At 46.9% G+C, this 13,360-nt stretch overlaps 1 protein-coding gene across 1 annotated transcript in view; it reads right to left on the bottom strand.

Moving 5' to 3' along the window:
• The window catches only part of LOC144763327 (uncharacterized), a 1,153,250-nt gene that overhangs the window by 995,155 nt on the left and 144,735 nt on the right, over positions 1-13,360 (bottom strand). The window contains exon 4 of the mRNA XM_078648815.1: positions 8,507-8,600. Within this exon, the coding sequence (XP_078504941.1) occupies positions 8,507-8,600 (94 nt within the window). The remainder of the gene's footprint in view (positions 1-8,506; positions 8,601-13,360) is intronic.

The raw sequence follows: 13,360 nt of genomic DNA, 5'->3' as shown, positions 1-13,360 counted from the left end.
CGGTCTAGTCCCCCCAAGACAGAGGCTACAAAACAATCCCCGGCACAGAGCCTGCCGAGAACGCTAGGCTGGTGGCAGCTGCCTGGCTCTCTCTGGAACTTTGTGCTACATTATAATCACGCGCAGTAAAGGACAGCAATTGTTGGTGCTCTGGCGCGATTGCGGCGCCAGCGCTTTGAAAATTTTAAAAACATAATTTTTATTGTGATATTCATTGTTTAAATACCTTTAACCTAAACGCACTGATTTACTTGCTGCTGCCCGCCCTGTTCCATCGCGGCTGGTGCCGTTTGCGTGGAGGGTGAGGCGAGCCGCCATCTTGGGTAGGGCTGGACCGGATTTAGCGGTCTAGTCCCCCCAAGACAGAGGCTACAAAACAATCCCCGGCACAGAGCCTGCCGAGAACGCTAGGCTGGTGGCAGCTGCCTGGCTCTCTCTGGAACTTTGTGCTACATTATAATCACGCGCAGTAAAGGACAGCAATTGTTGGTGCTCTGGTGCGTTTGCGGCGCCAGCGCTTTGAAAATTTTAAAAACATAATTTTTATTGTGATATTCATTGTTTAAATACCTTTGACCTAAACGCACTGATTTACTTGCTGCTGCCCGCCCTGTTTCATCGCGGCTGGTGCCGTTTGCGTGGAGGGTGAGGCGAGCCGCCATCTTGGGTAGGGCTGGACCGGATTTAGCGGTCTAGTCCCCCCAAGACAGAGGCTACAAAACCAATGTGTATATCGGAGCGCAGCGGACGAGCGCAGCGGGCGCGACGAATGCGCGCCGAAGTCACGCACAAGTCAAGCCCGTCTGCGCCCGTCCGCGGCAGACCGGGGCCTGGGGCCAGAACCCCTGGCCAAATACTTTCCTATTCTTCCCCTGAACTGCTACATCTCCGACCCTTAGATGACACTGGGCCCGCCTTACCCGCGCATGTTCTAAAGCGCGCCGCTACCCATGGCATTCTACTTCCTAAATTTATGGTTGACCCCTCCACGCGTCCCAACCCTTCCATTACCTTTGTATCCCCGCCGGGGGTTGAGACAACTCTCAAATGTTATTATCTAAACACCAGGTCCATGGTGAAACACCATATGGACATATTCCTTTTACTCCAGGCCGAGCAACCGGATATTTTACTCCTTACGGAGACCTGGTTGAACGCCGACTCCCTACCTGACATCTTGGCAGCAGTCCCTTCCAACTATTATATTTTGCATGAGGATAGACCTGCCAATAAAAGGGGCGGAGGAGTTGCCGCGATCATTCTAAAAAATCACATCTTCTCCCTTCTCCCATCCTTTGATCTTACAGGATCGGACAATATGATCCTTAGGATGGACACTAATAGTGGATCTCTACTTATGGTCCTCATTTATCGTCCTCCCCAAAGCATGCACACATTTGGCTGTATCTTTAGCAGAATTTTTGGCCCCTTTGATAATTAGTCATAAGAAAATTGTGCTGTTGGGTGACTTTAACCTCTGGATGAACTCTACTGAGTTGGTCGGCCAGGCAGCCATACTGAAGGAAACTCTTTCAGACATGAATCTCATCCAGCAGATACACCTCCCCACCCACAAAAAAGGACACAGTCTTGACCAAATTTGGTCACAGGATATCCCTCTCATTATCAACTCCATTACCCCATGCATCTGGTCGGATCATTTTCTGATCGATTTCTCTATTACCATCACTGAGAACAGGAAACAGCCGTCTCAGCAAGGAGGGAAAGTCAGACTTTGGAAGTACGCTGACCTCCCTGCCTTTATTGACACCTTAACTTCATCCCTCCCCTTGTTAGATCAGGATATTGAAGGGATTGAAGAAGCCTTTTCTAGTTGGCTTCTTCAGGCTGCTAATGTTCACGCTCCCTGTTCCAACTTTCCCCGCTCTCGCACCCATGACGCTCATAGGTGGTTTACACCTCATCTTAAAGCTTTAAAGCTGCAAGTTCGTCAAATGGAGCGTAAGTGGCGAACGGCGTACTTAGAATCTGATAAGGCCGACTATTGTAGGGCGCGAAAGGAGTACCAGAAACTCATCCAGAAACATAAAACCGACTATTTCTCCGAGAAAATTCTTCAATCACGCAACAAATCCAGAGATTTGTTCAACATTGTGGAGAGTCTTAGTGGCAGCGACAGAACTACCTTGGCTGTAACTCCCACCCAGGACCTCTGCAATACATTAAATAAGATCTGCACCATAAAGCAAAGTATTCCCACCATTTCACCCCCCCCTTCCCCGTCTGATACCTATCATAATCCTTTCACCCTGGAATCTTTCCCTCCCATTGACGCCGCCTGCCTATCTAAACTCCTCCTTAAAGTTAAATCTGGTTCCCCTGAAGATATCTGCCCTCCATATATCCTGCGTGAAGTGGGAGCCGCCATCCCTGAGAGCATGCTCTCTATGATGAATGGATCCCTCTCACAGGGCCTGGTCCCTGCCAGTTTTAAAAAAGCTCTTCTCATCCCTTTGTTGAAAAAGGCTGGGGCTAATCCATCGGACCCCCTTAACTATAGGCCCATTTCTTTGCTGCCGTACTGTGCCAAACTATTGGAGGCCCATGTCTGTGACAGCATGTCCCAATTTTTGGAAGAATCACAGTATCTTGCGCCTAATCAGGCCGGCTTCCGCCCTCTTCATTCTACTGAGGCAGTCGTCGTCTCAGTTCAGAATACTCTGAGGCGGAATGCCGACGAGGGGATCCACCAGGCTCTGGTGCTATTAGACCTATCAGCGGCATTCGACACGGTTGACTACACCATCTTGGTCAACCGTGTCGAACAGGCTGGTCTTAGGGGCCCTGCGCTGAGCTGGATCCGCTCATTTATTACTGGCCGTACCCAATCTGTGAGACTGGGTTCCTTTACTGCCCCCACCATTCCTACCACCTGCGGAGTCCCTCAGGGTTCTTCCTTGTCACCGTTGCTTTTTAATTTATACTTATGCCCCCTGCTGTACTCTCTCAGGAACACCAGAGTAACCATTTTCAACTATGCAGATGACTTGCAGCTCATCTTTCCTTTAAACACCGAGGACTCAGTGGTAGTGTTTCAAAACACCATGTCTCACATCCTGAGTTGGATGAGCTGCAGTCACCTGAAACTCAACCCAGGCAAGACTGAGCTGGTCTTGCCTGGGCAGAGTGTACTCAGTTGGAACCCTGGTTTTTGGCCAGCCAGCATGGGAGCCCCACCATCTAAGTCGTCCTCAGTCAAGAGCCTAGGAATTTTTCTTAGCGAAGATCTCTCTCTGAAAAGGCAGGTCGGCGCAGTGGTGTCCTCCAGCCTATTTCAGCTGAAGAAAATCAAGAAAATTGCTCGCTTCTTCTCTCTGGAGGCGCTCACACAGATTGTCATCTCCCTGGTTCTGTCCAGACTGGACTTCTCCAATAGTCTTTATCTTGGGCTCCAGGCCGGTGAGTTAAAACGCCTCCAGCTGATTCAGAATCAGGCAGCCAGACTAATTCTTAATCTACCTAAGAGGCAGTCCGTCAGATTAGGCCTAAAACAGCTACACTGGCTGCCTGTTGAGCAACGGGTGGCTTTTAAGACCGGGTGTACTTTATTTAAGTCCTTACATCAATCTGGCCCCCTATTCATCAGAGACCTGTTCAAAAAATATGACCCTCCCCGGAATCTTCGCTCTATGCACAAACATCTTCTGATTGTCCCTCTTTACAAAAGGAAACGTCTTGGAGGTTGCTGCTTTGACCACCTTGCAGCCACCTTCTGGAACTCTCTCCCCCTTCACCTCAAAATGTGCGATAACATTTTTAGCTTCAGACACTCCCTCAAAACATGGCTCTTTTCCCAAGCGTTCTGATGAGTCCCTCTATGCTTCCTCTGATTGATGCGTTGTGTTCCTGTCTATAGCGCCATGAAGCCCCCGGGCGAACGAGCGCTCTACAAATACATTTCAATATCAATATCAATATCAATAAAGAGGAGAGAGAAGTTGTGGCACAGAAGGCGCCCTGCCACACTCAGCTGTAGAAAGGGCGGTTTCCATTGTGACATTACAGGAGTACGTTTAGCTCTTAGTTGTAAAATGTCCGTCAGGGCAGCTTCCATTGTGACGCAGCTGTAGCATGAGCAGCTCCTTTTATGACATCACAGCAGAAAAGCAACTCGTGGCATGAAGTCAGGTATGAGGGCCGCTCCGTGGGCTAGATATTTGCTATTGTTAATCCCTTCCTATGTTTTCAGTACACTTGTGTGATTTTTTTGCTTTTGGGAATTAACAGAGGGTTCCCCGAGTCCCCAGGAAAGCTGTGACAGGTTCAGGTCCTAAGGAGTAGGTTCCCCAAAATTATTATTATATTATATTATAGAGGCTTTTGTAGCGCGCTCAATTACTAAAAAGTATAGTATCCTGGCGCGAGAGAAAAGGGAGACAGATCATATTACATGCGGAGTTAGAGAGACATCCATTAGGCAGTGATGGTAAAAAGGTGGGTTTTAAGGCCTTTCCTGAACGCCATGATGGATGGGGATGTTCTCAAATGAAGCGGAAGAGTATTCCAAGCTCTCGCTGCTCTGACAGAGATGGATTGGCCGCCGAGCCTGCTATATTTAAACTTTGGCACAGTCATTTGGTGGAGGTTGCTTGATCTAAGAGGGCGATTGGGAACATAAAGGGAAAATCTTTTTCTCAGATAAGCTGGACCCGTTTGATGAAGTGCTCGGTATGCTAGCACGAGGATCTTAAATAAGATCCTTTGAGCCACTGGGAGCCAGTGAAGATCTCTGAGGGGTTGACGGACACTAGATCTTCTGGGTATGTTGAACAGCAGCCTAACCGCGGCATTTTGAATTACCTGGAGGCGGTGGATCAAATAGGCTGGGAGTCCGCAGTAGAGGGCATTCGCATAATCCAATCTGGATAGTATGAGAGCGCGAATGACCGTCTCCTTGGCCTCTCTCGGGAGCAGAGGGAGAAATCTGCGCAGGGTTTTGAGGGTGGAAAAGCAGATTCCAGTGAGTTTTTTCAGGTGGTCCTCAAATCTGAGATTGTTATTAAACCAGACTCCTAAATTTTTTGCAGGTCCACCAATGGATTTGGGACATGGGAGATCGGTGGGCCAGAGGGAGTCACTAAAGTTATCTGGGAAGGAGCCATACAGCAAGATTTCCGATTTACTCTCATTGCATTTGAGCTGGGCACACGCCAGCCAGCAGAAAACCGATGATAAACAGAATTGGACCCTCGACGTGTCCGAGTTGTTTTTGGGCCAGGTAAACAGTATCATCGGCATAAGCCATAATTTTGGCTCCTAGCTGTTCCGCAAGATAAATGAGGGGAGTCGTATATATATTAAAAAGCAGGGGGCTTAGAGTAGACCCCTGTGGGACACCAGTAGAGAGTTTTTTGGGAGAGGAGGAGAAAGGTGGCATCCACACTTGCTGGGACCTGTTATCCAAGAAAGATGATAGCCAGCCAAGAGCGGAGCCCGTTATGCCTATGGCTGCTAGTCTGGTGAGTAAGAGGGAGTGAGGGACCGTATCGAAGGCGGCAGAGAGGTCCAATAAAATCAGAGCCGCTCTGCCACCTCCGTCCAGACATTCCCGAATGGCCTCAGAAAATACTAGTGGAAATCTTTTAGGAATTCCTATATACGTCACAGAAAAGCCGTTTTCACATACAAAAAAATAAAAAGTGTACAATTACAAAAGCAAAAATGTATCTCATTGCAGCAATTGCACTGATTTTTTTGTAGTTGGGAAAGTATTTGTTTGTAGTGGAACAAAACTCTTCCTTTATACCTACCAGTTTTGAGGGTGTTCCCTTCCCAGTCCCACCTGAAAACTGATTGAAGCCTGCCCATTGACAGGAGAAAACATTTAAGGGGCAGATTTACAATAAGTGGCGCATCTCTGCATATTAGCAGGGATGCGCCACTTATTGTGTGCCGCGGCTCCGACACCATTGGTGCACCGCATTTACAATGCGGCGCACCATCGGGCAAAAATGGCACAGATGCGTCACGCATCTGTGCCATAAAGGCGGCGCATTGCTGCAGTTGCGTCGCAAGAGCGACGCAGCTTGAGCAATGCTCTGGGTGCCCTCTGTCCAATGCTGCGTCAATCCTTATGCATGCTTCAAGCAGGCGCACGGTTTTGACGCAGCATGGACACAAAAGTGACTGAGTGAAATCTTGTAGATTTCACTCAGCCACTTTTAGGAGGCGTTCCTGCGCCAGAACGCCCCTCCCCCCCGCGCAGGAATGCCTCTTTCTGGCACAGGGCTTTACAACATGATGCATCTCCCAGATGCGTCACGTTGTAAATACCCCGCACTATGGTGCATCTTTTGCGCCGCCGCTGCGTCACAAAAGTGATGCAACGGCGGCATAAAAGAGGCGCAAGGGGCTTATAAATCTGCCCTTCAGTGTTTACTGGGTGGGAATGGGCCAAGAACAGGGCCGGACTGGTCGTAGCGGGCACCAGGCATTTTCCAGGAGGGGCAGAAGGGTGGGGCCCGGTTTTTGAGCAGTGGGGGGCGGTTTTGCAGCAGTGCTGCAAAATCCGGCACCCGTAACAAAAGCGTTCGGTAGTAGTACCAAAGCGACAGCAGTGCTGCTCACTAGCACACAGCTCCCCTCCACCCACCCCCCGGGCTGGTCCCAGTCCTGCCCTGGCCAAGTAATCGTTTATGAATGCCCACTAGGATGTCCTGCATTAAACTTTTGTTGTGGAGTTATCATCTAATGTTTATTTCTGTTTTTTCAGTTTTATATAGCACAAACTTGGCCCAAGGGCAACTGAGCGCTTTTCTGAGCAGGCGCAGCCGGCACGTAGCAGAGGTGCGCCATTTGTCACACTACGTGCAGGAGCAAGAAGAACGCGGCCAAATGGTGGTACATCTCGCTGGAGTGGCGTCATCAGAAGGCAAGCGCCTGCGGGGTTTTAAAGCACTGCATGGGAAGGATCAACCTCCTCATTCCTCGGCCATGCATGGGACGACTCCTCGCAGAAACCCACCCAACAAACCCTTAAGCAAAGAGCTAAATTGGTGGAATTGGTCAGCAGAAGAGAACAGCTGGCTTGCATCACCCACAAGATCCTATACTCCAATTCCCCAGCATTTCTGGCCCAGACACTCATAATATCCGGAGAAGCCAGAAATTCCCGATCTGCCAGAGACCTTTTGCTCCAACTGGCATGCTTGCGGAAAAAAAGACCTCCAATCGGTCCTTCTCTGGGGCAGCTCCAAGAATTTGGAACTCACTCCCACCCGCCATCAGAAGACTTCCTTCTCTGGCTCGCTCCAAAAAAGAGGCCAAAACGTTCCTTATGGGTAAATTCTTCCCCTAACGCGAGCATTACTTGCACCTCAACGACCCTGTTCCACCCACTATTTCGACCTTATCCAAGGTCTCTCTGGAAGATACCTACCCACACTGAGATTGTCTTAAATGTTTCCACCTGTTTTTTTCCCCCACAGGTACCCTGAGATTGTAACTGCCTCCTTCTTTGTACATTGTATCTCCCTTTTTATCCCAACTGTATCCTCCCCTTCTAAAGGCCTTTGTTTACTCTCTTTCATTCCTATAAAGCGCTCTGATACCCTCACGGGTCTGGTTTGCGCTCTATAAAACCCTAACATAAATAAATAAAATAAATAAGTTGGTGGGGGCGACATGCACGTTGTGAGCGCGCTATTGAGAATCACATGTTTTCTGGAATGGGTAGATTGGTTGATTTGCTCAGAATCTCAGGATGTTGACCTGAGGCTTGGATTAGAGGCTGGTTCCCCCGTTCCAAGGTCAGCAGCTCATGCTGTTAGGCCACATCACTTCCCCAAGTAACAAAATAGTTTACGAGAAGAGAACTTTAAGACATATAGGAATATTTTAGTAAATCAATGTGGATTGGAACCAGAGGTCCCAGAAATAGTGGGCCCAAATGTGTCTGAAAGCTGGATACAAAATACTCCATTCATTGATTCTGCTTTATCTTGACAAAGCCACCTTTGGGGAAAGCACTTTGTGCAAAGCAGTAAAGGGATTCAGTCACTGTGAGTTGCAGTAATGGAATATATGCAAATGCTTGACGATCTGGCACTATGCAAAGTTGGGAACTAGCACCTCAGAGGCCGAGTAAGCCACATAGGCTACCACTGGAGCGGCCCCAGTATTTTACTCCCACAACGTAAGTTTAGAGAGAGCGGGGCACGTCCACATCTGTGAGTGAGCTGTTTGAGATCTAACCCCTCCGAGATTTCATAGGTTTGGCAATGTTGGATTCAAGGGCATTCTTTGCAGTGCCTTAGGATACAATGCATGCCATAAGACATGATGTCACAAATGTGTTTAATTTATTGTTTATAGGAACATGCATGGGGTTTATGGGGGTGGTGTTATTGAAATCGATACCCTGATACCACCTGCATCACATATCATCTTGGTAAAAGCAATGAATGCATAAAAAAACAGCCAGCATTGGATACAAAAATAGGTTTTTTGTGAAAGGTGGCTGCTCCTGTCATACAAGACCACCTACCTATGGCAAACACGGTCACTCCCTTGTCCTGCAGCTGTTCGGCTTTCTCTTCGACAGCATCACCAGATTTCCCATCGGTCAGCAGAATTACTATCTGTCAAGGCGGCAAAAACACGTTTACTGCCTGGTACAAAGAACTACAATATTTTCTGTCAAATGACCAAACATAACAAAGTTATATTCATTGCATGAATACAAAGCTAGCTTATATTTTATTGTGCCTTTGTTCAGATACGCAATATACATTTTAATGACAAACAATTCACCACTAATGACAAAGGTATCCCAGCATAATCAGTGAGAAGCTCCCGTATCATACTGCATATTAAACACAATAAAATGTCATTATGTAGATTAAGCCATGTGTTTTTACATCATGGAAATTCTCTAGTACTAAATGGATTTGTTATACCTGGAAATGTCAAGTCATACATGTTCTTCCAAACTCAATACTCTACGACAGGCTTAATGAGCTTTTCTATGAAGAACCTTAGGAAGATATATGGAATCTCTCTAAATGGGATATTAAAATAATGATATAGGGAAAAATGCAAACATTACACACAGACCCACACAGATCTCAGGCCTAAACTTCCATGTAACGTTTTCAGGTTAGAGAGAGTTTTAGGCCCCTGTAAAAATACAGACCTCTGCACAGAAGTAGCGACATAGGAGAACAATATGTCTAGCAGAGATAAATAGATCACATTATTCATTAGGAGGTCAGGAAACATCTTGCAGTCAGTAAGTTGAGCTATTGCATGAAACCTAGATTATATCTCCCTCCAGGCTCAAAAACCATCAGTGCTTAAGGGCAGAGGCTACAGAAATAGGTTACCACAATCTCTATATACTAGAAAGACAGGCTGAAGTGAGCCAATCATGTTAGGGCCTGTTTCCTTTGCAATTGTGCTACTGGTACATGCACCCATTGATTAAGTGCGTACACAGGATGGACTGACCCAGATGCACGTCCTGCTTCTGAACATGGTGACGCAAATGGCCACTTTTGCTGGAAATCATATTTCACACTTAGGGCCCCATTAGGATGGCGGGTGGATCGCCCCCGCCAGGCGATCTGCCCACCATCCGTGACGGAATGACCCCCCGCCATATTATTATGGCTGGGGGTCCGCGGCGGAGAGAAAGACTGTCCTCCGCTTTTCCACCCGGTCGCATTGCAACCGGACGGAAAAGGGTTCTATATGGTGGCGGTGTCTATCAGACACCGCCAGCCATATTAGAATGGGCATTTTCCAATGCCACGGAAAGGCATGCAGAGTCTGATTTGGGGGCCTGTTGCGGGCCCCCAGGGACTCCGCGGGGAGTGGGGGTGCACATGGCGGGTACCTATGGTACCCCCCCCTTCAGTTCCATGCACAACATGCCTTACTAGCATTGTGGTGGGTGGTGCTGACTGCACCACCCGCCACAATGACAGGAATGCTGGATGCGCCCGCCACTGTGGCTGGCGCATCCTAATGTCCACCACAGGACCCCCATCCTTATGGCGGGCAGTCCCTTTTTGCAATGGGATGGCCGGCGGATAAAGTTAACCCGTCATCCTAATGGGCCCCTTAATGTCTAGGCTTGATAGAAAAAACCACATACAAAAGGTCAAATAAGGGTAGCCAATCCGCATCGAGAAAGACATAATTGCTCGCTGTTAAGAAACACAAGTATATCTGTAATGTCATTACTATTGATCAAGTTTCAAGGAGAGAAAACCCACAGAGGGGGTTTCCAATAAGCATGCGACGCGAGGGCCATGTGGCCCACACCTATATTTGCTTTTGTTTTCAAGAAATTGCTACATCTACTGATGCAAGTCAAGTCAAATTCAGCTTTATTCGAGGTTCACTCATAAAAGCATTGAGATTTCCATATATTTCAAGAATACAAGTTTAAAAATGAGATTAAAATATTCTTTACAAACAGGTTAAAAGCACAGTCCAAAAGGTAAAATTCATCTCAGTTGCTATTTACAAATGACATATAAATATGAGTACTCGTATAATACATTGACTTACAAATCTAATGTTCCATTACAAAACAAAGACAATCAACAATCAGTATTTAAAAGCTTCATTCTAACCACCCATGCCCAACCTAAGTATTTGGCAGTAGCTACTAAAATCAAAGTTAAAGTGCTAGTGCGTATGATTCTTAGAGCTTCAGAACTGCTGGTAGTACCTAAGAACTTACACAAAGGGGTAAGCCAGGTTCGCCTTGGAGATTCGTAGGCCGGGCACGCAGATAGGAAATGGCCAGTAGTCTCTTTATGATCACTGCATGCAGGGCAGTTGCTACTAGTTGGGTTACCCCACCTACCGGTCAGAGACCTAAGGGGACGGGAACCAGCTCTAAGTTGGAAAAAAAGCTTCCTGTCCCCTGGCTTGGTAATTAGATCCCAGTAGGGCTCTAAACATGGAATACGTTTTGCCTCTAAGAAACCTCCAGCCATAGTCAAGGAGCCTGCACCATTCCAGTTTCGGTTAGCAACCTTCTCCCAATAAATGTCCTTTATGACCGTTTTTGATGGGAATTGTGAGGTCGCCGGATTTTCTCATAACATTTGCAAACCTAGCCCAACTAAGGTGTCTCTAAGTTCATTCAGCCAACTTACTTTATGAAAAACATCAGATTTAATAATGTCCAGGAAACCTATTGCATAATGAAGGAGCTCTGGAGTAGTCCAGAGCCTCCGCCAATATAGAATCGGACGGAGCCTTGCTAGATCCAGAATAGACTTCCTTCCAAGGTCATACCTCAAAGGAAGCAAGGGAGTACTCACAGGAAGTCCAGTGATACCTCGGAAAAACTTGTTTTCAGATATTATCAAAGGCTTCAGTTTCTCATACCCCCACAACTCAGCGCCATATAGCGCTGAGCTGAGAGCCGTAGCCTCGTACACCTGGAGTACAGGTTTTATTGGCTTAGTTAAGGATCTTTTATGCTCCAAATTAAGGGCTCCAGCAAGTTGCCTGTGCCTTAGTACCGCCAAGTCTATGTGTTGTGGCCATCTATTGTCCTTTGCCACAAGAATCCCTAAATACGTGAAAGCATTGACCTCCTCTAATGAGTGCCCATTCATGATGATCTTATTTTTAAAACTACGATGGGGATTAAAAACCATGAGCTTAGTTTTGGCTGCATTAACTTCCAGACCATGGTCCAGACAAAATGTTTCAAAAATAGATAGGGCATGCTGCAGACCACTCGGGGTCTTTAATAAAATCAGTGTGTCATCTGCAAACATTAAAATTGGTGTCTTAATGCCAGCCAAAGTAGGAGCATCAGTGTTTGCAGATAACATGCGCGCGACAACACCATTAATATATAACGTGAAAAGCGTGGGTGCCATCGAGCAGCCTTGACGAACCCCTTGCTGGACCGGGAAGTGGGGGGTAACCGATCCCGGCCCACCCCACTGAATCCTGGCAAAGTTTGCTTCGTGCAACCTCATCAATAGTGTTAACAGATCTGAGGGTAGGCCCAAATTTTTTAACACTGCCCATAACTGAGATCTCGGAACTAGGTCGAAAGCAGCACGGAAATCGACAAATGCCGCATACAGACTGCCTTTCCCCAGCAACACAGTCTTCCATTGCAGAAGGATAAACCGGAAGACTTGATCTATCGTGCTGATAAACTTTCGAAAGGGTGACAAAGCACTAGTCTCCTCAGCCCAATCAATCACCCTGTTCACGACCATCCTCCCCACCACCTTTTGGATAGTGTTGATGAGGCTTATGGACCTATAATTGCAAGGTTGCGATTTGTCGCCTTCCTTAAAAACTGGTATTATAACTGCTCCCTGCCATGAATCTGGAACTGGAGCTACCAGGGCCACAGCATTAGCAAGAAGCAAAATATACTTGCCCCAGCGCTCTTTATTATTAAGAAAAATGTCAGCAGGAACCCCATCTAGTCCCGGTGCTCTACCACTTGCCACTGTGCTAAGGGCCATTAGTACTTCCTCAATATTAAAAAAGTTGCCTTTATGAAAAACTGGCCTAGGATCTCCTAGTGAATTATCCAACTGATTACATGCATATTTTGGTTTAAAATAATTCAGCCAGTCCTCCTGCGAAATGTTATTTTCAGGAGCTTCTGATAGGCCCCCCCTGCCCCACTTAACTATGTTCCAGAATTTCCTAGAGTCTTTACTGTCACTGGCTTCCTTTAGGTCTTGCCAGTGCCGATCATCCCACAGCTTTTCAGCCCTTGATAAAGACCTATTATACTCCTTTCTGGCAGTGCGAATGTCCTCCATGTGCCTACCTTTGATAGCAGTGCCTAGGGCAAGTCTGGCATTCCTACACTCAGTGTTATACCATTTGTGCGTTTTGGGGGTTGCGTCACTACTCCTTTTTACTGGCTTCAGAAAATGGTCCCTGATAGCCGAAAAGAGGTTATCATGAAGTTTGGTTACTTCAATGAAACCATCTACTAATTTATTCAATTCCTCAAGGACCTGTATGGCTTTATCAGCCTCTTCCCCAATGTTATCCAAGGCCTGTTGATTCGTCATAACATGGACCCATTTGAGCCTACGAAGATCATTTGAGAGCAGACTTGTAGGTAAACAATCCACTATTACATCCATGACTGTCGCTTCCATTTCCCACCATTTATGCATCACACACAGGGGATTGTGGTCACTTTCGATTCGCCCCCTGACCTCCATATCATCTACGAGTTTCCACAACTTCATATTACATAAGACATAGTCAATCCTACTGCTATATCGCCCGTTGTCAAAAGTATTAGCCCCGAACTTGTCACTTAGAGTTCTCCCGTTTAATGCCCTTAATCCTCTTTCACAACAAATCGCATTTAGGCATATGACAT

Source organism: Lissotriton helveticus, chromosome 1_1 (assembly GCF_964261635.1).
Source record: "Lissotriton helveticus chromosome 1_1, aLisHel1.1, whole genome shotgun sequence".
Lineage (NCBI taxonomy): Eukaryota > Metazoa > Chordata > Amphibia > Caudata > Salamandridae > Lissotriton > Lissotriton helveticus.
This window is presented reverse-complemented; position numbering and strand designations above follow the sequence as displayed.